Here is a 27701-nt window from a genome sequence, read left to right as displayed (position 1 = left end):
GATAAAACTGTTTCTGAGGAACTGTCATTCCTAAGGCTGACCTGTTTTCCACATGTACTAATTCCCATATGTGTACACACACACACACACACACACACACACACACACACATTCAGTAGTCATGGTTTCCAGAAATTTGACACATATGATCCAAAGAGAAGGTTCTAGAAGGCATTCCAAAGCAAATCTCATACTCACAGCTTTTTGTGTATTTTTATTATCACATTTGTGTGTGTGTGTGTGTGTGTGTGTGTGCATGTTTAGGGAGCTTAAAGGGCAGCTTGTGGGAGTCAGCTCACTCCTTCTACCACATGGATCCTGGGAACTAACTCAAGTTTTCAGGCTTGGCAGCAAGTACCGTTAACCCCTGATCCATCTTGCTGGCCACAGTGCTTCTTAACCCACCAGACCATCTCTCTGGCCCCATGCAGCTTTTAAAAGGTGCTGCCTATAAAGAAAGGAATCTACAGGAAAAGATGCTTCAAAATGAAAATGTAGAATCCCCCATTGACAGAAGGTTTATTTTAAGGTGGGAACATCTACCTCAGTGGCAAACTCAGGAGTATGTGCTGCCCCCGGCCCCACAGCGGGATTCTCCGAGGGTCAGTAAATATGTCATGTTATACCACCAGGTAGAGTGCAAGAGCATGTGTCAGACCACACAGAACAGGCAGAGGCGTGGACAACTCACTTCTGCATATTTATACCTACTGTGCATCACTGGGATGTGCCACAGATACACCCTGGGGCATCAGCTGGCCTGGGGCAACAAGATAAGAAGGACAGAGGGCTCAGGAGGGAAGAGGACATGGTCCTGACACAAGAAGAAATTGGTTCACGCATAGAAGTCAAAGCCAGAGTCTCTTCACTGGGTTCTCAGTAGAAGCCATGGTAGGTACAGCCATACGAAGAAACACGGTGTGCAGGAGAGCCAGCCTCACTAGATACCCGATACACTCTTCCCTGTAACTGACATCTCCTAGCACTAACTTTATATGTGTAGCTCAAATAGTGCCTGGTTCTTCATAAGTTTATGGTTTTTTTTCAATAATTGTTTATTGCTTTAAGCAAAGAACAAAAGTAACAGACATTCAAATCACAGAAGCTCATTGCATATAGACAGTCAAGTCTGTCGAACTTTCAGATGTATCTGTTTATAGCTAAGGGTGGTGCCCTTAAGTGTCTTTGAAGCATTCCTTTTAAAGTCCAAAGAAAGACCAGGAGCTGGGTATAATTCATAACCAAAACCTAGCCTTGGGGCTGGAGACAAAGGTCTGCTGGTAGACAGTTTGCCTAGCATATATGAAGTCTTCTTTGATTCCCTGTGTGGAGTAAGCCTCACATAGCGGGTACCTGTAATCCCAGCATTGGGTTGAAAAAGTTCAAGGTCCTCAGCTACATATCAAATTTGAGGACAGTTTAGAATACATGTACCTTGTCTTTGAAAACTGAACAAGACACTACCTAAATCCAGGGGCACAGGCACAAAGTTGGTGTGTCACAAACACTGGGGTGAATTTATATCATGCCTTCCAGAAGTCCTAGAAAAAGACAGTGTAACCACCTAATATAGATGACCATCAGAGGGGCCTCATCGGGCCCCAGGGGCTGGGAAGGGTTTAAGCATCCTCCTGATAAGTTAGTCAGTATACCTTCCTTTTCTGACAGTAGAGGAATACTTATCTCTCTTTAGGAATTTGTAAAAGAGGCTGGGGACGTTAACTGGGGACACTGTTCAAGGCTGCAGGCAGAAAGATACTGCCTCCCATGTCCCAAAGCAATGTCAGATGGTGGTATACAAGATGGTAGCAACAATGACAGTCATTTTCCTATCTCCCAGCCATGCCCCACTCCTGTGACTTTAGAAGCTGTAAGCTTCTTGGTTTGTGGAAGAAATCTAAGATTCTGGATATTTTAGGAACATCAAATTTAACAAAACTCAACAATTCATCAATACAAAAGCAATGGGACACTCATCAAAATCCTAAGATGGCATTTTTGAAAAGCACACATTCAAAGGAATCTGCAGGAACAATTTCCCCTCTGTAGCCACAATGAAAGAAACAGAATATATTTGCGTCTCTATCTTGCTAATTCCTGTTACATTGGTGTTACTAATAATATCAAATATTTAAAATTTGTGCTACACACAGAGATCCAATTTTAAATTTTTGGTAAGAAAACAATTTTATATTGGGCATCTAAAAATAATCTATTTTATTACTGCAATGGATCACGAACATTATGAAATAAATTATTTTGCCAATTAATATTAACAGTAGCTCCTGGACTGGCCGCCCACATTTGAAATGTTCTCAGTAGCTGACATGCACAAAAGACTCAAAAAGTATAAATCACCACCAGATACTTGCAACATGTGCTTATTACAGTGTCCATGGGCCAGGGTTGGAGGTTACTTCATTTTCTTGTCTACCTCAGCCAGCAGTATATTTAGATTGTTTCATTCCAAATAATCTGCAAGAGTTTGTCTAAAATTTTTCACTGTTTTAAATGAGAAAACAGAATGTTTATCTAAGTAAATATCCTACACTCTGAGTTCTGGTCACTTTATTGAAAGAATGTGATTTTAATAATAATGTCTCCCAGAAGCACCATACTCCAAAGATTCCAAAAACTCTGCAGAAGCAGATTCTGTCTCAAGGGCTTGCCCTGCCCCACAATTAGAGGCAACTGACTCCCTAAGCAGTCACTATTCCACATTTTACTTACAATATCCCTTCTGTCCTACAGAACCTCTATCCTGTCATTTGTATATAGTTATCTCATTTTACAAAGGGAAGAAACACTTGGTGGCTATGATTGTTAAATCTTCATTGGCAACTTGACAGGATTTAGAATCACCGTAGAAACAAATCTTTGGGCATGTATGTTTGTGAGGGATTATCTAAATTGGGTTAACTGAAGCGAGATGATCCATTACAACTGTGGGTGGCATCATCCGTACAGGCTCTATCCAGACTGAAGAAGCAGGAATGAGTGAGCTGGGTACGGCAGTCATTGCTCTCAGCTTCCTGGTTTCGGAAACAGTGCCCCCCAGCTGCCTGGAGGATACTTGCACCAGGGCTTTCCTATTGTAACAAGCCACACCCTCGAACTGTGAGCCAATATAAACTCTTCCTCAGCTGTTCTTCAGGTGTTTATTCAGACCAACAAGAAGAGTCTAACACAGTGTCCCAAGTTACATCCTGCTGAAGTTTGAGTAACATGGAACTCCTAGTTCACTGTATGCGCATGGCTAATCAATTAAGACAATTAATTGAAAACCATGATAATAAACTGTAATACGTGTTTCTCCTGCACCTGAACTTAATATTAGAGCCCTGTGACAGGGTGCTCCGTCACACAATGTTTAATTATCCATATACTTCTGCTTAGAATCTGAAACTAATTAGAATAAGACTTTGTTTAGTATAAACAGATAGCTCAAAAGAAGCTGACGAAGGGATAATCTGCTTCTTACATCTCCAGGAAATCAGCAAAAGGCTGTGTCTGGTGAAACACAGTGCCCCCCCTCCCCCCCACAGAGCCTGATCATCAGCACAGGAAGAGAGAGGAGAGAGGTCATGAACCTTTCAGGGTCCCAAATTCCCTGCACTGTTTCCTTTTGATATCTGGACTTGAAACCAACAGTGTCAAGAGGAAGATCTGTCAGATCCCCTCCTCTAATACACACATGCCTGTCTTAGTTAGGGTTTAACTGCTATGAACAGACACCATGACCAAGGCAGCTCTTATAAGGACAACATTTAATTGGGACTGGCTTACAGGTTCAGAGATTCAATCCATTATCAGGAGCATGGCAGTGTCCAGGCAGGCATGGTGCAGGATGAACTGAGAATTTTACATCTTCATCTGAAGGCCACTAAGGAGAAGACTGGCTTCTAGGCAGCTAAGACAAGGGCTTTAAAAGTGTGTCACGCCCACAGTGACACACTTCTTCCAACAAGGCCACACCTACTCTAGCAAGGCCACACCTCCAAATAGTACCTCTCTCTGGGACAAGCATATTCAAAGCACCACAATATCCATCATTATAATGTATTTTTTCACTTGCTTGTTTGAGACAAGGTCTGACAGAGCCTGGCCTAGAACTGTTGCTTCTCCTACCTCCATGTCCTACCTGCTAGGATTACATATCTGTGCTGCCATATTGGGTTTACATGGTCCTGGGGACTGAACCCCAGGATACATGCATGCTAGGCAAGCATTCAACCCACTGAGCTATATCCTCTGTCCCTGTCCGGTTATTTTATTAGGAAATGCCATAGTATAATCATGGTCCATCAAGTAATCTATTCTGATCCATGCCACACATCAGTCTTGAAAGGAAATCATCTCTGATTACTGAGGTCACATTTCATTTAAAAAGGATCTTTATACACCCACCTTTAAACTATACAAAATACTCAAAAGGCCCTGAGGGAGCCTGTATCCTCATCTCCTTCAGATGAGCTATCCTTTCCTCGAAGAAAACTCACCAATTACATTTTTCTTTAGGCCCAAGACTGCACTCTAGAAGTAAAACCAGATCTTAGGAAATGTCTGTGAATTTCCCGACACTACTAAGAAAAAAAATTAAGTCACATAAGAGAGGAGTCATAGTTTGAATATGCTTGGCCCAGGGAGTGGTACTATTAGCAGGTGTGGCCTTGTTAGCATGGTTATGGCCTTGTTGGAGTGGGTTTGGCCCTATTGGAGTAGGAGTATCACTGTGGGCATGGGCTTTAAGACCTTCATCCTAGTTGCCTGGAAGCCAATGTTCTGCTAGCAGCATTCAGACAAAGATGTAGAGCTCTCAGCTCCTCCTGCCCCATGCCTGCCTAGGCGCTGCCATGCTCCTGCCTTGATGATAATGGACTGAACTTCTGAACGGTAAGCTAGCCCCAATTAAATGTTGTTCTTGGCCATTGTGACCTACTGATGCAGATTTGACAAACTTCTTAAGTTAGGGGTTGGAACCATTTGCAAGGGGGAAATCTGAATAAGAATGAAGTAAACAGATGAAAGAAGTCTTTGGCCGAAGATCCACAAAACATTTGAAGGCATTACCATGTCTGGCAACGGCAGGAAGAAGTGGTCCAGAATTAAACTTTCTAGCGTAGAAAACCAGAAAACCAAAGAAAACAATAGGATCCAGCCATTTGTCAAAATTTATACCCAGAAGGCTGTTTCCCCTGAAGAATGGAAGCATGGGACACTCAGGCTGTTGCAGAAAGTTCCAGTCTCGTGGTCTCTCCCAGGGAAATAAGAGCACAGTGAGGGGGCCCATACTGTAAGCCCAGGAATGTAAGAGTGGTCATGTGATTGCGGGTGAACCAATCAGAGGCTCCTTATAAGGAGAGTCCTGCAGAAATCCCCATGAGCCCATTTTAGTCCTTAACAACTAACCTGGGAATGAGTAAGAGGACAATGCAAGTTCAGGCATGAGCAGCTTTGGGGAACAGTAGGCAAACCCCAACCACTGCACAAGGGGCTTGTGTACAGCTCATCCATGCAACAAATTCCCTATGACTGATAAACTGCACTTTATCCCGTAAGATGGGTGCTTCTGTTACCAAGATCTTGGAAAACGAATCCATCCAAGATAAAACATTTTGCTAACAACTTTCATGGCTCATTGGCAGGGAAGAGAAGGCTTATTAGCCTGGCACTTTGGGTACGGCTTTGTCCATATGGCAAAACACATACCAGATTTTTAAAAAGTCAATCAAACCATTTTGGCCCAGCTATTAAAATAAACAGCATGGTCAATAAAAACCGGTTGTGTTATTTAAGTCCGTCTGTTGTTCTCCCAGAAGACTGGAGACTGCTACCATCAGAATTACTACTGTCTGTCCTTCTTTCAGCCTGCTAGCTTCTAGTGTGGTCACAATGCATGCTTAGAAAGACCAGATTTTCTAAATATAAAAAGCAGGACACAGCTGACATATGCTCCAACAATGGGACGGGAGAGGAGAAAGAGAGATGATTATAACAGGGCCCAGAGAGGTCAAGAACTTGCCAAACAACCAAAAAGGGGGCCGAGCTGGATTCCAATCTAAAGCCACTCTTGGGTAGAGCTTACTCCTTGCTGTTCTGAAAGTGGGAAAGGCGGGCAGAGGGGGGTCACAAGGATAAAGGCCAGGCCCAATAAAAGACAGTTTATAAGCTGCCTTACAGCTTCTTCCAGGAATCCCAAACAGTATCAGAAGACTAATAAAATGATTACAGCATACCTAGTCATCCAAAACAAGTCATACAACTCTAAGAAGAACAAAGCACTTGTTTTTACAGAAAGTACAGCCACTAAAAGAGCCATTTTCCTCAGTCCAAGAAGCTATTGTATATGTAGTGGTGGTTCTTTAATTTCGTGTTGTGTGCATGTGCACAAATACTTGTGGGAATTCCTGTGAAAGACAGAGGTCTACTCTTCAACTTTTTTTTTTTTTAAGATCAGGTCTCTCACTGACCAAGCAGGCGAGGTTGCCAGCCAGGAAGTCACAGGGCTCCTCTGTCTCCATCTCCCCAATGATGGGATTACAAAGGCATAAACAACACACTTGGCTTTTGTCTTGGTGCTAGAGATGAAACTCAAGTCCTTATTTGCAAGGCATGCAAATTCACCAACTATCTCTTCTCAGCCAGGTGCCTTATATTTTTACACTAAATATAAAAAGCATGTTAGCCTGGCTGGCCTGGAACTCATATAGATCTAACCTCTTCTGCTTCCTAAGTTCTAGGATTAAAGGTAATATTCCAAGATACACTTTTGGAACAGAAATCTTAATACAGGGAGATCAATATTCAATTTTCTGGGAATTAACAAAAATTTCAAAAGGGTACAGATTAGTAAATATATTTGCTTTTGGACTCATTTACCAAAAATTCAAAGACACAAATCTTTATTTCTGAACAGTTTATAATTTTTATTTAGCACCATGACTGGTACAGTGAGCAGTTAATAATCTTTACACAAACCAGTCAGACTAGCTATAAAGACACCAGGTGTTTCATGTCAGTTTGGAGGAAATGGGACATTCTTGTATATTTATTTTCTTGCCTGTTTACCTTCTTATTCTTATTGTCAGTGTCAGCCAGAACCTCAGTCTACACTGTGATTCTACATCTTAGGTTGCTAGCAGCAAACGTGAGACATTGTTATCACAAGCTTTGTAAAAAGTACTTGAAATCTGGAGCTTTAAGCAATCTCTTCTAGATTTCCCCTAGCCTTTCTAAATGTCCCATCCCTGTCTTTGAGTGCACCATTCACAGGATGATCTGACTCTAGAAGAAATTCTGCTCTGCACAGATATCTATACCCTGAGACCGATCTCTCAGCTTCCCTTTGACGACACAGTCCTCTGTAGGTGGCAGCTACTCCAGCCCCAGTGGACATGGGCAAGCTAGCTGCTCATGAGTGAGGCATATGTGCAGGGTGAGGTCTCTGCCAGAGTGTCACACACAAGATGCTTTGTTCTTTCCCAATGATGGTGGGGTCCAAACATGAGTCCCTACTGACATTTATGATAAAGGATTTGGCCTTGACTCTCAAGACACATGAAATGGAAAATTTACACATTATTAGCCATTCAAATGATGAGAAGGAAGTGCCAACACATACACACACACACACACACACACACACACACACACACACACTAGTGACTGAGAGAGAGAGAGCCTAGAATTCTTAGCTTTAATACAGATTTTTTTTTTTTTTAAGTATGCTCAATTAGTGGCCTTTCGAATGTTGGAAACATCTTGACAGTGTCATAGAGATGAAAGTATACAGTACGGAACGGGGAAAGAGAGAGCAAATGCTATCTGCAGTCACAATGAATCAAAGCCCAGAAGGAAGCCAGCAAGCCAGCAGGTTCTAATGAAATATTAAGGCGAATGATTATTGATAAAAAATGAATAAGCCTTTTTCATTTCAGCAACCTTTAAATCACACCTAGCTAATTAAAACAACCCAAATCTATTAATTTAGTTCTTGACAGGTGTTTAGCTTGTTCTGGGTCTAATTTAAACGCACGAAAGGCAGCTGAACCCACCCACACAAATGGACCCAGTGTGGCAGTGAAGACATAGTTGTGAGAATAAAGTGCAGCCTTCTCATATATCTGTGTTGTGTCTAAGCCAGAAGAACCCTTCCTGTTTTTCAGGAAAAAACTATCTATAATGGGTTACTACCTAGTTATTAATCCTCAATGTTATTTGAAGTAATTGTCATGGAAGACATTTACAACACTGATATTATTTAGCTAACACTCCACACTTCCAGGAGGGAGCTGATGAAGAGACTCAAGCAAGCCTTGCATTTGGGAACCATTGTAAGGTGCAGGAGAAACTGCCCAGCTCATCTTGCAGCCTTTGCTGGCGTCTGCTAACACCAAATCCTGTGCACCTGAGCCTCCTGCTTTGGATATTAATTGTAGGCTATTCAACTTCAAGACTATACCTAATTACTGCAGTTTATGTTGCTTCCTAATTACAGAGATCAATCAACTGTCCACAGCAACGAGTATTTCAACACTGGTACAGAGCAGCAGGCATCAATTGTCTCAGCAAAACTCAAAGCAGAGAAATCTAAAACAGGCATTCACACAAGAGAGACACTAAAAATACACAAAGAACGACCAATGCAGCCAGAGATTTTTACTTCTAAGTGGCCTCAGAACTCAAGAATGAAGACACGGTGCTGCCAGTGATGATGCTGGCGGCTGTCCACTCACCTTAATGGACAGCTTGCCATCACTGAGACTCAAAGTCTTAGAGAACCCATTTACCAGGTAGAAAGTTTCACCTCAGTTCGCGGTATCACACCATGGCAAGAGCAAAGAGCAGAGGAGGCTGGCCAGCTCATGGAACACTAGAAGAAGAGTGAGGAAGAGTATGCCCCAAATCTAACTTCTTCCAGTTCCCAATGTGACCACAGGCCAATGAACACATGACATGGCCCATGGAAGACAGTCAGGATGAAGAAGTTGCAGTGAGAAATTCTCTACCCTTGGCTGCCCCCTCTACACATTCCTTAAATTCTCCTTCTTCTCCCTGACCACTCAGAAACAATGAATCAGCTGGCCCACCCTGCCTCAGCCTAAGGGACTTTCTTGAGTAACTAATTCTCAGGAGAATACTAAAGTGTGCTGACTGACCCTCTGGAAAGTCCCAGTTAGAGTCCTGAAGCATATGTTCACTAACAGGTTTAAAGGTCAATGTGCTTAGCCAATGAATTTAAATTATAACCTTGCTGATGTAACCTGTACCCCCTACAAAGTATAAAAACTGCTTGTAACAGCCTTTCAGGGTCACCTCTCCTCTGGATGTAGGCCACCCCAGTGCACTGGACTAATAAACCTCTTGCTTTTGCATCAATTGCTGCCTCCATGTCTCTTTGAGAGAGGGGTTCTCCCAGATACAAAGGCTCCCCAAGTCTTACAGAGAGACAAGCTACCGTTCCTTCAGGTTCTATTCAAGGACATGGGCTCACTACTGACAACTTACCCCATCATATCACATGGTGGAGCATCACATCCAATCTCCTGCCAACAAGATAAGCTCCACACAGCCAAAAACAGCTACATAAGCAAAAGGGTCTTTGCTATGCTTTCCAGACTGATTACCAACTCATGAGCTTTAGAGATCCTCTGCTCTCAGCTTCATGGGTAGCTAAGATTGCAGGCAGGCACATATTAAAGGTGATTCTAACAATTAAGATGCTTATGTTTCTAAAACAGGCCCTTTGCAGTGATATGTAGACAGATTACAGAAACTGTCATAAGAAGAGACCTGCTTTACTGTGTGTGTGTGTGTGTGTGTGTGTGTGTGTGTGTGTGTGTGTGTGTGTACCTTGGTGGACAAGCTGGGGTCAGAGACAATGTGCAGAAGTCAGTTTTTTTCCTTCTCTCTGTGGGTTCTCGAGATTAAACTCAGGTCATCTTGTTACCAAGTGCTTTTAATCTCCAAAGCCAGCTCACTGACCTTCATTTCTTAATTTATATAAACATATGTGAATGCCATATATAGATACTGAAATATAACAATAAACAAAGACATTTTTTTAAAAAGTCCCCTGCTCTGAATGCACCTTAATTCAAATTGGACATGATGATCCATGGAAGTATGTCACATGCATGGTGTGATGCTGAAATACTGCAGGAAATGCAATGTGGGGAAGGTGGACAAGAAGTGGGCAAGCACGCAGTTGGAAATCATTTGCATTTCCTGAGACAAAGCCTTCCGGCCCAGCCTGCCCACCTTCAATGCTGCTGTGGCCACTGAGATGTCTCCTCACAGACAGCCAATCGCGTTCCAGGTGAGCGGTCCAGAGAAAGTTGCATTTTCTGTCAAAACGCTTGGGCTTTTTTTTTCTCAAGGGATGAGTTCTTGTGACCCCAGAATTTGAAGGCCCACAAGCTTGTCACCTGCCTTGTCTCCCTGGCAACTTTGTCAGCTGCCCTCCTGCCCACTGTGAGCCATGGAGGCTTTCCGACAGAAATCCAAACAGAAAACTTGAGACTCATACTATTGAAACGAGCCACCATGGGAAGGATCCAGAAAGGATCAAGGGACATTTGTCCCTGAGAAGCACACTCTAGGACTGTACATGTTAATCTCTACAGTGCTGAGGAGAAGGCAGAGATGGTTTCCATGTATGTCAGCCCTGGACCCTCCCATGGCAATGGGGCTTATTAACAGTGTCTGCAGAAAGAGGCGACATTAATTGAACAATAAATTCTGCTCTTTTGGAGTTTAGCTTCTTGCAACCCACAGTCATACATGTAGCAATGGTTGTTTCTGTGATTATGGAGGAGGAATGGGAAGGGGAGTAAGATGGGGAGAAATATTTTTCAACTCTGGGCTCAGTTGGTGAGGTGCTTGTGAGACCTGAGTTCAGATCCCCAGAAGCCTCATAAAATGTGGATATATATGGTGGAGGGAACCACAAGCCTGGCCTGGGAAGGTAGACAGGAGGCTCCCTGGACCTCACTAGCCAGTCAGCTTAGCTGATCATTGAGGGAGCAGTTTGGGTGTCATCCAAAGGCCACATCTTAAAAGGCTTGCTCTCCAGCCCACGGTGTTGCTGGGAAGTGCTGGAATCTCTCAGAGAAGGGTCTACTCTCCAAGACAAAGTTTAGCCCCTTCCTATTGCTCCACACTCAGCTATGAGGTAAGTAGTGTGATGGTCCTTGCCCTAGGTGAAGATCTCATGAGGCCCAAAAGCACTAGGTCTCCCCAGTTACTATCTGAAGCTTCAAAAACCGAGAGCCAAATTAACCTTTTCTTATTTTAAGCCTATGATCTGTTTATCTGTCACAGACATGGACACCTGACAAACACCAGGAGTTTTCACTTTAATTAGATACCTTCCAGTCAAAACTCAGCCTCATCCCCATACACAAAATAGTTTTCCTCCACTGAGGACGCAACCTAGGTATCCCCCCATCTTAGAAAGCCAGGCTTCTGCCACTGGGTTAGCCTGCTTAGTGTCCCATCTCATGTTGTCAGACTGAACCCGTCCAAGGACACTAAGAGAGAACTTAGAAGGCACTCTGGCTACACTAATGAGTTGGGGGTATCTGTGGGGGTGGTGGGGAAGAAAGGAAAAACCAAATACTGATGGTTCAGTTGAAAGACATTTAAAATGTGCATCTCCTGCAAGGATACAAATCTGCTCATCCTTATACACAAGTCCATCTCATGCCATTTCAAATGCACCCTCAAAAAAAAAAAAAATCCTCTGTTATCTACAGCATACATGAATTAAATAGTCATCTTCAGTTCTCATTCATTTCTGTTTACATCACCATCCATAATTATTGATAAGAGGCCAGGAAAGAATAGCATTTTAAGAACTCCCTGGATCTCCAGGCATTCTCAGCTAAGTCCTAGAGTTTGGGTTTGCTCAAAGCACTAAAGTCTTTAAATAATCCCAGAGTTTAAGTGTACAGGATAAAGGAACAAAGGAGACAAAGGGATCATTAGAAACCATTCTATTCTTGGTCAGCTTCAGTTTCTGTTACAAAGCCATTGTTTAAACTTAGGTTACCAGCTTCGACCTCCCACCTTCAGCAATCAAGGACTTGAGACTGAAGTCACACTGGCCCAAGTAAACTTACCTGGTCAGAAACCTAATACTTTGGTATTACTTGTACTGTTTATAGTTTGAGTCACATGTGGTTGTCTTTTCCTTTGGGTTTGCTCTAAACTCATCCATGTGCTAGTGAGGTTACCTGCCCCTGAGCTGGACAGGTGCAGCAGGTTTCTCTGGTGAGGTCATCAGGAATGCCAGTAAAACTGATGGAGAAGCGAGAACTTGTGTGTAAGCCCTTGCCCTTGCCCTTTTGTTTAGTATACATCTATGGTTTGTATATGTAGTTAAAGGTAAAAGACCATCTCTCCCTCCAAAAGAAATTTCTCTGGAGACAATTCTATGATCCTCAGGTATTTAGTTTGGGTATTAGTTATTTAGTGCACTTTTCCGTGTGTAAAGAAACAAAAGAAAAAAGAAGCTTAAAGAAGGAGGGTTTAGTTAGGCTCGTGGTTTAAGAGTGCAGCCTTAAATGGCAGCAGGAGCCTTAGCCATGGTTACATTGTGTTTATGCTTGTATCTTTGCTTGTCAGGAAGCAAAGAGGAATCTGTTTGATCTCTCCTTTTGACATATCTGCTACCGAAGCCCAGGATATGGCATCAACCATATTTACTTTGGGTCTTCCCTCCCCATTTAACCTAATCTAGATAATCCCTCACATACATACCCAAAGATTCCTCAGGGGAGTGATTCTAGATCCTGTTGAGTTGACAACCAATAAACCATCACAGTAAGGGAACACTGCTATGTCCCTGAGGACTCAGTAACAGTTCATTTAAAGACTGAAGGATAAAAATGATTATGAAAGACAAAGCTATACACAAAATTCTGTTTAAAAATGTTGACTGTGGGGGTGGGGTGTAAAAAATAATTAAAAAAAATACTGACTGTGTAAACATGTATTTCTGGGGTTGGAGATATAACCCAGTTAGTACAGGGCCTTCATAGCATGTACAAAGGCCTGAGTTTGATCCCCCACTCCCCATAAACTAGGAAAAATAATGTATTCCTAGCAATTAGAAGGTAGGGGCAGGAGGGTCAGGAGTTCAAGATCATCCTTGGCTACATAGCTAGTTTAAGGTCAACTGGGACTACATAAGACCCTAGCTCAAAGAAAAGGGGGGCATTTTTGTACACTAACATACATTCATTCTTTTAACATTTGAGTCTGTTTTATGTAATATATCAAAATCTATCTTCGGATATTTTCTACTTATCTGTCCTGTAACAATGTAGAAGTTCCTTTATTTCCACATCTTCATGGGTACAGCTGGGTGGAAGGAGCCATAGATAACTCAGCTGTTTCTTTAATTAGAAAAGAAAAACTTCTTAAATCAAATAGTGCTATTATGTCAGATACACGAAATCAGCCAGTGAAGAGAATATGGAAAAGGAAAGAATGAAGAAGGAAATGTCGGGTAATCAAACATCCAAGGGAGGACTTCAGTGCCCAAGGAAGGGCCCTGAAACATCTGGGGAGTTAATTTAAAAATGGATTGTGGATTCAGGGCTCGATAAAGTCTCCCAAGAAGCTGAAAATGCATCTCACCACAGGGCTCCACATAAATCCTCATGAATTTATATTAATAGTAGACTGATATTCCATCCTTATAGGGGAGCAAAAGAGGAAATGACAGCAGTCCAAGATCACTAAATACCAATAAGACTGGCACTTAAAGCCTCGAGTTTGGATTGTAGAAGGGATGGAGAAACAGGGTAGCCAGAAAGAGTAAGATGGCTCATTGTACCACAGTGCACGGGAAGTGGGGTACTAAGATGTGCAGGACACTAAAATCATACACTGTGCCACACAGATGAAGTAGATTTTGGCCACAGCAGCAAAGAGAGCTCATCATCCAAGGCCCACAAGTTCAGGGCCCTGTGAAAAGAAAGACATTAAGTCTGAATGAGTACGCTCTGCTGGGGGCAATTTACTGATGACTACCAAAGTCTAAAATAGTTTTCACTTAGCCCCACATTTCTGTAGCATATGTAAGTGCTCCCTAAGGCAGAAATAAACATATAAATAAACATCCCCAACCCCCACCCCAGATTACTTCTACAAACAAATTGTGGTTTCAGGCAACGTTAATCAACAAAAAGAATTAAACAAAATGTCTTCAAGATTAGCCATGACCTTATTTATGGCTTCATTACTTTCACGGTTTCATTTGTTGGACCGTTTGTGTCACCTCAGCCTTTGTCTTAATTGCAGGATCTCTGACTATAATAGGCAGCTTGGTGAATGGGAGCTGCTCACTTTGTGTGCTGGCTTCTTTCAGGTCAGCTTGACACAAGTGGGAGTCATTTCAGAAGAGGGAACCGCAATTGAGGAAATATCCCCACCCAGACTAGCCCGGGGTGCATTTCTTGACTGGTGTTGTGGGAGGGCCCAGATCACTGTGGGCAGTGCCACCCCTGGGATGACGAGGCTCAGTTCTGTAAGAAAGCAGGCTGAGCAAGCTATGGGTAGTAACCTGTAAGCTGTACTCCCTATGGCCTCTGCATCAGCTCCTGCTTCCCGTTTCCTGACTCGACTTCCCTCAGGGATGGACTGTTACCTGGAAGTACGAGCCAAATAATCCCTTTCCTCCCCAAATTTCTTTCAGCCATGGTGTACCACACCAACAGAAACCTAACTAGGACACTCTTCTTCACCAAGGTATAATAACAGTTGCAGAACTTGCAACACTAAAAAGCCATGTAACTAACCTGTGTGCCTAATTGTAATTAGGTTTATACTTTTACACTTTTAATTGTAGAGAGAATTTCTTATGTGCTGTGTGGAAGCATCACCTTTCAATAAAAAGCTGAAGGTCTATTAGCTGAGGCAGGAAATAAAGAGTGGGACATCTGGCAGGGACGGGATGGGGGGGTGGGTTCTGGGAAAGACTCAAGAGTGGGAGATTTGCCTTAAATTCTGAGGAAGCTGAGGAGAGGTAACCAACCATGTAGCAGACATAGACTAGAACAAATTCTTTATGTAAGTTATGAACCAGTTGGGGAACAAGCAAAAGCTTATGGCCTATGCATTTATTCATAGTCACTATTCTGGAACCAAAGGGCAGGTAGAGATAATACGTTAGCAAAGAGGTGTGAACCAATATGATAAGACAGGACAGGGGCCTGAACCTAGAAGCTGGGGAAGCCATTGCCCCATGCTAAGGGCAGTAATCTCAAATAAAGGCAAGGCACAGTCAGACTTTATTTTAGGTTCAAAACCCCAGGTAGTGGTTGAAGTAGGGACTTGTCAAGAACAAAACTGGACACAAGGAGGACAAGGGGATGCTGAGAGACTCCTAATGGTCACTGAGGGGGTGCGCTAGAAGGGAAGGAGACCCAGAATTCCTTAGCTTGGCAAACTGGCAGGCACCTGCCATGTGGTACAGATGAAAGGTGATGCTGGTAACAGTTTAAGACATTAGTTTCCCGGAGCTGACCGGGAATGAGGGAGGGTTTCTAACCTTCAGCAACCAAGCAGCAGGAACAAGGCAGGTGCAGGTTCTCTCCCCAGAGCTGAGGAGGAGCTTGGGAGAGTGGTCCAGCTGAGAGCACAGGCAGAGGATGGAGCTAAAGGAGCAGCCAGTGTCAGAAGCAAGCAGGTGGCAGTGGGCACAGACACTCTGTAGGCACAGGCCTGGGTCTGATGGCACACAGGACAGCAATGGCCCCTACAGACTCACTGGCAGTTTCCACCCCCTTCTGGGACTACCTTCTCACATTTCAGGAAAATCGGAGATAGGTAATAGTGAGCAGAGGTGAAGTAGTATTTGACTTTTTGAATAGAAAAGGCGATTTTGTTTTATGTGACCCAACATTTTCCAAAGGGTACACATTTAATAACTGCCTGTATCTCAGAAAATTATTTTTGTTCTGTGCCTGCCAGACTTCTTTTTGACTCAACAGGATTCCAGTTTTAGTGTGTGTGTGTTGGGGGGGGGGGGGGATAAGTTCACAAAGGTCTTTTCTTTTAAAACTGGCATTTTCTCTTCATGGTAAAATGCATGCAAAAAGCACATGATTATGGTATTTATGCTTCCATTAAGGCGTCCCAGGCAAGCTCCGGGAGTCTAGCCTACTATTTTCCTGCATTTAGATTTGTAACAGCATAGTTCCTGCTTTATTTCAATTATATTTTGAGGACAATGCATTTTTTTTTTTTGGTGGCAAATGATTTCATGATGACAGAAAGCAAATGTCCACTGGAGCTGCCACAGAATTCAGTATCTGAATACAAATGCAGATTGTGTGGTGTCCCCAAGTAAATAAAAGTCATTACTGATCACGACTTACTGAACAGCAGATCTCTGTTACAATTAAGAGCGCTCTAAACTTCCTACATGGGACTGTGTAACGTGCATGAGAAGAAACCATGTGGCATTAAGAAACGATGCGTGACATACAGGGATAGCATCACAAATGCAAGGTTGTGGCTTTAATAAAATGATTAAGTCAAGGTGAACTCCAAATGGGATGAGCTGTGTCCAGTAATGATAATAACTCCTCATAGTGTCACAGTTAACAGATGTTAGTGACTTATCCCCAATTGGGATAAGTCAGTTGCTCAGAAATCAACTAGGAAGTGTTGTGATGTGGAAGGGCCCTGCTCACAGTGGGCAGTGCCACACCTCTGATTCTATAAGAAAGCAAGCTGAGCAAGTAAGCAGCACTCCTCCATGTCTTCTGTATCAGCTCCTGCCTCCAGGTTCCTGGCTTGACTTCCCTCAGTGATGGACTGTTACCTAAAAGAATAAGCCAAAGAATCCCTTTCTTCCCCAAGTTTCTTTAAGTCATGGTGTCCACACCAATAGAAACCCTAACTAGGACACTCTTCTTCACCAAGGTATAAAAGTTGCAGAACTTGTAACACCAAAAAGCCACAAGGCTCACCTGTAAACCTGATGCACCAGATAAAACAATGAGTAGGCAGTCATATACGATCAGAATTCCTATACGGTCAGCATACCTGGGAGAAGTTGTTGCAATGGGTAAATTTGCTGAGGTTTATAGTCCCCTCCTTCCCAGTTAGTTCTGGGAACAGGCCCCACTGGGAAAAGTAAACCTTTTATATTGTTCATGGTGAGATGGGAGGGATATTCCGGGTTCTCTGAGCACACCCTAAAATTTCACAACTGTTCTAGAACACAGCCTAGGTGGCAGTTTGGCAGTAGCGAAAGGAATTCCTCAGATGTCAGCTCGCCAAGAGGTTTGCTCTGTACAAAGGTGACACTGTAATAGAGAGCGGCTGATGCAGCTCATTTGGTAGAATTCTTTCTTGCCTTGCATGTAAAAGCCCTGGGTTCTGTCCCCAGGACCTGCATAAGTTGGGCGTGGTGGCACATGCCCAACATTTGGAAGGACAAGGCAGGTGGCTGAAACATCCAAAATAATCACTGGCTGTCCTCTTAGTTTGAGGTCAGCCTGGGATACTTGAGACCTTGCCCTGACTTCTCACCATGCCTTTCTTTAAGAAAAGCCTACCTTGTGCAGCTGAGTAACAATTCATTACCTGGAGGATGGGAAGCAATGAGGAAAAGCCCAAAACCCACAATCCTCTCAAGGATTCACTCCCAGCTGCTCCTTGGCCTGGATTCCACAGACTGGGAATCAAGCCTTTACTACATAAGCTGATAGAAGTTGTTTCAGCCCTAGACTAGTTGTTTATTTCAGACAGTTACAATCATGAGTCCTGCTGCTAGCTCCCCTGGGGGTTCACCTAATGTAAATAGAAATGTCAAGAGTCTAAGTAGAGCTTGAACAGTTGTTAGAAGCTCAGAAGTAAGGCATTACTAGGTATGCCATGAAGAGAGACCATGGAGATTACGGATGGATTCCATAGAAAGTTATAAAATGAAGATGTTCCAAAGCCTCAAAAACAAACTGACTGGGAGACCCTGACTGAAACTTGTCACCCTGTGTCCAGCTTACAGATGAGTCAGGGGTATCTATCCTTCAAGTTTCTGCTTTTGAAGGAAACACATTACGAGCTATTACCCCTCAGTTCTAGCCATTCGACTCATTCACTGCTTCTGGTGTCCATGTGGGGACAATGTGGTCCCTTGAGGGTAAAAGCCCATTTTGTAAATAATAATTGTAACACAGATTTTGAAACAGTGCTTATGGCACAGGGCCAAGCACTTCATTTGCTATCAACAGAGCTAATCTTTCCCAAGCCTTATGAACAAATGCCAGCGATAGCCCATTTCACAGGTGAAGGGAAGGGACCATCATGAGGAAAGAGCACAGAACCAAACCCAGGAAAGCCTGGTGCCCTAGTTTGAGTTCATGAACTCAACTGTCTCTGATCTTATAGGAGATTCATATATGGATATCGGAGTTACTGGGGCCTAAAAGCCCCTTCAATGGCTAAAGGGTATTTCTGCTGGCCAGCTCTCAATTCGTAAACTGTGGCATGAACTGCAGACAGGAGGATGAGAAGCTCAAGGTCAGCCTTGGCTATTAGTGAGTTTGAGGTCAGCCTGGGATATATAGGATTGTGTCTTTAAAACACAAGAAAGAGGGGAAACAGGGGAGAGGAGGACAGGCAAAGGGGAAAGGAGAGGAAATGAGGAAAAGGAGGGGAGGAGGAAGAAGAGCAGGGCTTCTCTCTGAGTTCTTCTCTACACAATTCCTTATATCCAACCTAGTGTCCAGCCGCTTGAAAAAGAAATCTCAAGACAGCAACTTAAGCAACGAGATTGATCTTTTTTTCCAAAGTCAACAAGGAGTCAGGCTGGGCAAGTTAGGAACAGAAACACTTCCACGTAGCTTTCCCTTCAGGCTTTCAAGTAAAGTCCAACCTAGAGCACCTAGCCAGATCCTGGCAGGAAAAAAAAGAAAAAGAAAAACACTAAAGAGCAAACCCAAGTAGCCTTACAATTCAGATGTGCTAGAGAGAGTCCACATCGCAGGATTCCCAAATCAGGAAAAAACTAGCTCTACAGGAAGTCCCACCTGTCCAGCTGCTTCCAGTGTTTCCTAGTTATTACTCTGTCACATGAGTCACAGGAATCTAAGAAACTGAAATGCTGAGATGATCACTTATCTGTCAGAGTCAAACAAGGATTTATTCCACAATGGAAAGGAAAAGTAGGTATCGGCTAGGTAGGCAACTGGTAATGTCTTCCAGAGCTCAGAGAAGAACGGAAGTATGTCATATATGCCACATCAGGCACAGGCTTCTTGGCCAACCAAGGCACACCAGCCAACAAAAGAAATTTTCTTAGCCAGGGAAATATAGGATTAATGAACCACTGGCCATGCCTCAACCTTTAAAGTCCCTAGACTAAATAAGATGCATATTAACATTATGGTAAATTTAAGCCTAATTATTCATATGGAAGATAGATTAGGGTCTACTTACTCAGCCTGTATCTAGTGTGAAAAATAAAAATGTTACCAAGGACACAAGACTAGAAGGCGGTACCATGACTATAGCATGTACCCAGGAACCAGCACATGTGCAGATACAGCTAAGCATGCAGGAAAACACTGATGGAATGAACATGCACAAAACTAATGGGCCATAAAGAAAAGGTGACTAAGGCATGCACATAGGCACAAGTACACCTACGGACGCACTTAAAGGGGCACAGGTACATTTCAAGATATAACTATACATCCTAGGAAGCCATGGCGCGTACGATATGAAGAGCTGGGATTCCCAATTGTGACACTTATAATATATTTCCCATGTTGCCTCTACACTTGTGGCTATGAGGTCCAGCAAAATATCTGAGCAAATAAATTCTGTGGACTTTTTTTTTTCCTCAACCAAACCAAGAAAATCTGAAAAGCACATTTCAGGTTATCAGCAGTGCCTACACTCCCCTGGAAATGCAGAGATTTGCATAGCAAAGTTCAAGAGATAACCACTGCAAACTTTGGTGACATTTAGTCGGTCGACAAGCATCTGTACATTATTCACTGGAGGAAATTTCTGTCTAGGTAGTTTTAAGGTTCATATTTCCATCAGAACGTTTACTTTTTTAAGTCCAGGCAGGCATATTATAAATCACCTTGCAGGCATGTTAAATAAAGTCACTGTCTAAATTTAACTTTACAAACAGAAAGACACCAGGAAATGTCTCAACTTAATGATGACGAAAACCAGGTGATGTCATAAATGATTTATCAATATAATACTTGAGCCAAAGATTATGGGGCCACAAATTCACAAGAGCACTGTGGGAACCAGGAGAAAGGGATGGATGAAATGAATCAGCACTTCCACCTGTGCAGTAGCAGGTGTGTACCAACATACCCAGTGGGTCTTTGGTTTGGGTAACAATGTATTAATAAAATAAGACAGTGAAAAAAATGTTATTGGCCATGTTAACACAGTTCACTGGAAATGCAATGGGCTTGTCATTTTGTTTGTGTCTAACTTCATAAAGATTGAGGTTTGATTCGATGTATGGTGGTCCTACACAGAAGTTCAGTCCCATTTTATACATGTTTAAGTAATATAACTACAACCATTTATAGTGGTGTAGCAGTAGCAAGATATTGCCTTTCCTTGGAAAATGGCTTCTATACTGCCTATGAGTGAAAGGCTTTTCTGTAGCTTTCTCTCCAACAAGAAAGACAATGGGAGATGCCCTGCTCCCAAGCAAGTCCGTATGCACTAACAGGTGGATGAGAAAGAGCTTGACAGGCAACAAGGAAGGCCATTTCTAAAAGTAGCAGCACCATTAGTCATCAATGGCTATCTTATTCTCTGGGAACATAGCATTAAAGGATTAGCAAGTGTCTGTGGTCTTTTGCTTTCCCTGCAAAAAATAAATCATGGTCCTCCTGGTGAAGCCAAGGGGCTTGGAAGAAAGCAGTGTCAAAGCAGTGTCAAAGGTGTGATTCAGAAATACTTAGTGCTTGGCATGATTCCTCCCTGTGAAGTAGAGCGTGGGTGGTCATGATCCAGGGGCCTGTTTCAGACCTGGATTAGCAGAATAGGGTAGAGGAGACTCCAGGTCTAGATGCTGTAAACAGGAGTGCAGAGCACTCTGAATATGGTAATCCCATTTAAGAACTAGCTGAAGGCCTCAGGTTAGATTTCAGCTCTTGGAGCCCTGGAGTTTAAGGCAGGTGTTTGTGGCAATGAGGAGCAGGGGGTGTCCTCTCTGACTATAAATGATGTAGGCCCTTTTCCTGCTTCTCAAATTCTCAAGCTAGTTAGAGCAATGTGCAATTAATTAGTTTATCTACCATCAGTAATTCCTTGGCCATTTTTTTTCTAGTTCCCCTCAGGAGTCACTAGCAAGCAGTGCTAGCATTTCCGCAGCCTTTCTCTCAAGAAAGCAGCTTCAGAGGGATGCCGTTAGATGGCACTTAACCTTCGGCAGGCACCTTCCACAATCACAGCAGAGATGAGACAAAAAGCTTTTAAAGAAAATGTCACTGCCACCAATGACAACTTCATCCTTGAGTTCTGACATTCTTGAGTGTATCTGAATACACACATGAGCCTTCTGGGGAACACAGGGAAGAGGCAGGAGTGACCCCAGGTGTTCGTGTTCAAGGGATTGCTCCTTATAGTCGATGTTAAATAGATTTTCCGACATAATCAAGAAAAACGAAAAGTACAGCAGAGGTGCAGGGTCAGAACAATCTCCCCAGGTATTGGTCCTGTCTGCTACTTTTAAAAATAATGTTTCTCTCTGTAATTGCCAGAAGTTACTTTCTGCATTTGCAAAACTGTAACTGGCTATATGTCAGTTAGCAAACAACAGACTGTTGCCAATGCTGTGGCACCATGGAAGTCCCCAACTGTGTCCTGCAAAGGACTCAGAAGCCAAGACTTGTAGGACAGGCATCAATCAGGGGATTCTTGAAACTGAAGTTCTACAGCATCAAAATAGTCAGTGTTTCAGAAGCCTCTAGTGAGAGTCTAATACACATAATGCCTCAGAAACCCTGCTTTTAAGTGGAACCATTTATAATTTAGAGCCCAGCTGCCATAGAGAGCAATAAGCGACTTTTATAACACGATTGGCGTATTGTTTATGACAATAGTGTGCACATGTTTGATATAAAAGGAAATGAGAATTATTCTCCTCAAAGCTAAACTCCATATGGTATTTGAGTATATAAAGGGAGGGGTGGGGAAATATCCATCTAAGATTGTTTCAGCTAAAATCTGAAATATGTATGTAGCCATTTGAAATAACTACACCAGCGGTACATAGAGCCTTAATAAGTCTATGCCAGTACTTACAGACTCACAGATCCAGCTAAATGTTTAACTAACAAGAGAACCTTTATAACACAATCAGCATTCTGTCTGCTCTTCTGGTGGCTAACAAGTCTCTTGTAGAATAGATGCACTATATTTCACATTTACTAATTCTTTCATAGTATAAAATTAAGCTACCCCAAAAGCGGACCTTCTAAGTCATAATCCAGACGGATGTCCCTGCATTTAATGATCTCATCCAGAAGCCCTCCTAGCAAGAAGAGAACACGCAGCTTACATCTGAGCTCGACTCTGGTCTGCACTGTAAACAACAGACATGTCCTCAAGTCAAAAGGTCATGAAGAACAGGGTGAGCTAGCCTGGAACTGTTAGGAAAGCAATCAAAACATCTTGCGGCTCTATTAGCCATTGATTTGTGTCAACTTGACAGCATTGGATATAATGGCCTTTTAAAGGCTGTTAATAACCAGCATTTCACACTGGGCATTTACAACATTCTCCGTTGTCCAGAACCAGCAGATAGCTGACACAAACTCAAAGCCAGGACTGCCAGCACCTACCTGTCCCCAGGTTTGGAGCTCCGAGGTTTCTTTACTTGTGCATACAAAGTGTCTATCAGGTGACCTTCTCTTGGGCTCTGGGGTCTGGCATTGAGAGCCAGGCAGCCTTCGTAGGATGACATGCCCCCATACAGCAACTCGTCATCACAGCCAAATGTCCGATGGAAATCTTGGATTTCAGCATAGTCGCGCTCCCGGGCTTGCCGCTCCCTAAATTCTCGAGTTTTGGCTTGAATCCTGTAAAAGGAGAATAGTGCTGGAGCCGGAGGAGGAGAAAGGATTCCTTTCCTATGAACTGAATACAGGAAACTTCAAGCTCTGCTGTGAGATCGGTGCACTTCGGTTCCTGCGCTTATGAGGGACGAGGTGTATCATGAGTGATAATCTACAGACATTTTAGACTCCCACATAATGCTGTGATGCCACAAGCATGAAGCACAATTGTTTTGTTTGTGTGAGTGACTCAGTGATAAAATGAAGACACACCGATTAGCGCTCTCTCTCTCTCTCTCTCTCTCTCTCTCATACACACACACACACACACACACACACACACACACACACACACACATGAAAACACAGCACCTCAGAAATAGCTGCTGCTGAGGACTTGAGTCTGATCTTTAGTATCCACTCCAACATGGTGGCAGGCCCCTGTGATCCCACCTCGGGAGAAACGGGATGATTTCTGGGACTCACTGACCAGCCAGTCTTGCAAACCAGTGAGCTGCAGTTTCAATGAATGACCATGTACCAGAAAATAAGCTGAAGAGTGATGGAGGAAGGCATGTTGACCTCAGGCATTTATATGTATGTGCACATATGTGCACAGACACACAAACACACATACAGCCAACTGCTTTTTGGATTCAATTCGAGGTCTGCCCCATGGGTAAAAAATCATTGCCTGATATTATAAATCTGGTCAAAAGCCTAGGACTAGGATAGTCATAGGGTTTACAAGGGAATCTCCTGCTGTTTTATTAATTTAACGTGGTCTCTCAAACTGCTCTTAAATGCTTAACATACTCATCCTACTTGGGAATTACTTCTGATGTTTTTAAGACAAAAAGTGATTTCGGAAAGTTGTGTATACATTATCTCTCCTTCTATCATCTGCATATGTGTCATGTACATATTATTCAAAGAAAAGCCACACAAATAGGAAGCTCTGTGAAACTTCGGGATGAGAGCATGCATCCTTTTGCATCAACAGCGGGAGATCAGGCACTCTGGTTTCCCTGTGAGCTTTTCCACATAGAATGAAATCCTGGAATCGGGGAAAGAAAAATTATCCTTAAAATTAAATTCTGAAATAAAAACTGCCCACATAAAAGCTAAAAATAGACCTTAAGTGATTGTTTTACTGATTTAAAGATTTTATTAAATTACTTGGTACATAGATCCCTACAAATTATATTGATAATTTATGAGCTAATTAAAAAATAATTCTCAGTTACATTTTGATAATTTTTTGTTGGGGAAATATTTTCATTACAGATTTATGAATTGAATTGTTTATCTAACAGCAATGGAGCCCTGTCAAGATTGTGTGGAAAGGTGCCCTTACTGAGGGGATGTATGTTTGTGAGGATTTGAGAAAAATCAGAATCGCCATGTATGTACCCAGCAGGCCAGCACAGATACAAATTCAAAGGAAACCAGGCTTGGACATAAACTTGATGGCTTGTTATTATCCTTACATTTTAATTCTGAGCCCTTTTGTAATTTACATGTGCATGTGGGTGCCCACAGAAGCCAAGGGCCTTAGATTCCTGCACTCTTAGCCACCCAGTGTGCATGTTGGGAATTGAACTCATGTCCTCTGTAAGAGCAATATTCTCTTAGTCACCAAGTCATCTCTCAGCATTGTCTTCTTGTGTTTTTAAGAGAAAAAGTGATTTGCTTAAGAGGGATGCACGAGAAATTTTCACAAAAACCCATGTGTTTACTATAGCATTCTTTTAAATAATAGTTTTGATGTTGAAGCAGCCTAGGTGCTCAAAAATAGATATATTTATAAAGAAAATGTGGCAGTATAGATATAAATGAGTAGCACTGTCCAGCTATGTAAAGAATGGGACTCTGTCTGTTAGGGCAGTGTAGATGGGGTGGAAGGACATCATGCCCAGTGACAGAAACCAGATGCCCAGTCAGACATCCCACAGCAGTGAGTCAAACAATAGGTACCAGAGGCTGGGGCAGTGCTGGTGGGGGATGGGGAGAGGTTGAAGAGAGGGCAAAGTCAAAACCAGAAAGAAAGGCTGGGACCTCATTCTTGTAGCACAGGCAGGATTTGAATGCAGGGTTTGTGAAGATGGCAACTGTCACCTCTCTGATCCAATCATTACATCATGTATGGGAGCACCAAACTATGCCCCAGCCATAAGTACGATCGTGCCAAAACAAAAACGTAAAACTAAGCAAAGACTTACTTCCATAAAGTAATATTCCAAACTCATTTCAAGGTCTTACTGAATTTACCTTTCTTCTATTTGAGCTACACTTCTGTTTGCATAAATGACACCTGGATATATATTTAAGAGAATTCAGAAAGAGTGCCCAAGTCAGATGAAGTCAATGCTACAGCTGTGCACATGCATAACCCTCCATACCACACCCACACAGACATACACACATACACACCCCCATTCAGAGACACACACATACACATGTACACATACCCCCACACATAGATACACACACACCCCCACCCCACACAGACACACAAGCACATGAGCACACACAGATACATACACGCATACACACCCATACACACAGATATACACACACACACCCGCATCCCCACGCAGACACACAAGCACACGAGCACATACAGATACATAAACACATCCCTCAAACCCCCACACAGACATACAAACATACCCACATACAGACACACATATACATATATACATCCCACAATCACAGATACAAATATATACACACACACCCAAATGCCTACACAGACACACAAACACACCCATACAACAGTCACATATCTCCCCCCCCCTACACAGACAGAGAGAGAGAGAGATGGAGAAAAGGAGAGATAAGAAAGCTAGAAGCCTATATTTCTCATGAACATAGAAGCAGAAATCCTCAACAGAGTATTAGTAAACAAAAGCCAGCAATCATACTGTGTATGATGATTGAGTGGGCTCATCACAAGAATGTGGCCTGGACTAAAGAAAGTCATGTGATTCTATCAAACAATGCAAGAACATTTGACAAATTCATCCCCATCAGGCAGGAAATACTATAGTAGGACTTTGTAAGCTTCATAAATGCGTTTCTCCAACAACCCCCAGCCTTCCTCACATACAGTAAAGAAAACACATGAATGCTTCCCCTTGGGAAGCAGTGACCTTGGTACACAGGACACTCCCCCACCATTCCACACAGTGTGAAGGTTCTTGACAATTACACAGCCTGGCCAAGGAAATGAAGACCACACACGTAGGAAAGGAACACACACATCTTGTTTTCAAATGACATGGCTTAATAGAAAATCCAAAGGAACGCACAAAAATCTAGAATAACAAAGCAAGATCAGCATGTCTCAGAGTAGAGGGATCCACAGGTAAAGCCCCAGGAGGCAGTGGAGGAGGTGCTTCTAGTCATTGAATACTCAGCTTGAATTCATGAGCCTTAGATTTAATTCCCAGAGCAGTTTAACCTGAGCCTAGTAGGATATAACCATAATACCAGCATTTGGGAGGAGGCACAAGGCAGGATTTTAGGAGTATCCTTGGCTCCATCTTGAATTTTCAGCCTGAAACTAGGTTACAGGAGAATTTGTTTCAAAACAAAACAATGCAAAATTCCATTGAGCTTTCAAGATGTTTATATATTGTATAATATATACATATATATACACACACACACACACGTATGTATTATAACACTACATATAAGCTACATGTAGTATAATATATATGTAGTGTGTGAGTGTATGTGTACATGCTATAGGGTATGTGTGCAGGTCACAGAACAACTTGCAGGAGTCGACCTCTCTTTCTTGGTGGCACATACCTTCACCCATCTTGCTGACCCCACTGAACTTTATATTCCTTTGATTAAGCGCATAGGCCCTGAAATTAAAACTGTAACACCACTTAGAATTGTAAGTACTTAGATACAAACAAACCAAATTGTATGTACTTTAAGTACATAGATATACACAAACCAAATACTGTCTTAGAGATAAAAAATATACCAAAATGCAGACAAGGCTGGCTGGAGAGAAGATGAGTTGGAGCTGAAGGAGATGAAACACCATCTGAGCAGCAGAGAGGTCTCCTGTCCTCACGGTGGAAACATTCAAGGAGAAAAATGGCTGATTCTCCCTACAGTGATTCACAGGCTTGAGACAAGCCCTATACAAACTCATCAGGATTTCTATAGCTACTGATGAATTTATTTTACAGTTTATTTTGGGCTGGGGGTGGAGCTCAAGTGCTGGTCTGTATCTAGCATCTGTGAGCCCAGACTTCGATCCTTAACATTACGTGCAAGTAAACAGCCGCATGCAATACCCATGGGGAAAAGACAAAAGCCAGAGTAAGCCATGGTGAAAAGAACCTTTAGATGGGGATGAACCTTGAGTGTCGGCTCGACAGGATTCAGAATCGCCACTCAGATCTTTGGGTAATACAAGAAGAATCACACTTCAGACTGCAGACTCCTAATGCAGTAAAGGTTGGAGTCTCTGGTCTGTCCCTCCAACAGACCCACGCAGTCTAAATTATTGCTACTGGAAGTTCAAACAGCTCATGAAACACCCCTGTGTGTTAACAGATGAGACTATGTGAGACTAAAGGTTCCCGCACAGCAGAGAAGACAGACAGCCCA

At 42.7% G+C, this 27701-nt stretch overlaps 1 protein-coding gene across 1 annotated transcript in view; it reads right to left on the bottom strand.

The window, feature by feature from the left end:
• PARD3 (par-3 family cell polarity regulator) overlaps nt 1-27701 on the bottom strand; it is a 509642-nt gene that overhangs the window by 101804 nt on the left and 380137 nt on the right. Inside the window, 1 exon segment of the mRNA XM_080936664.1 lies at nt 22848-23084. Within this exon segment, the coding sequence (XP_080792790.1) occupies nt 22848-23084 (237 nt within the window).

Source organism: Micromys minutus (assembly GCF_963924665.1).
Source record: "Micromys minutus genome assembly, chromosome: 24".
Taxonomy (NCBI): domain Eukaryota; kingdom Metazoa; phylum Chordata; class Mammalia; order Rodentia; family Muridae; genus Micromys; species Micromys minutus.
Note: the sequence above shows the minus strand (reverse complement) of the source record. Positions and strands in the feature narration are given on the sequence as shown.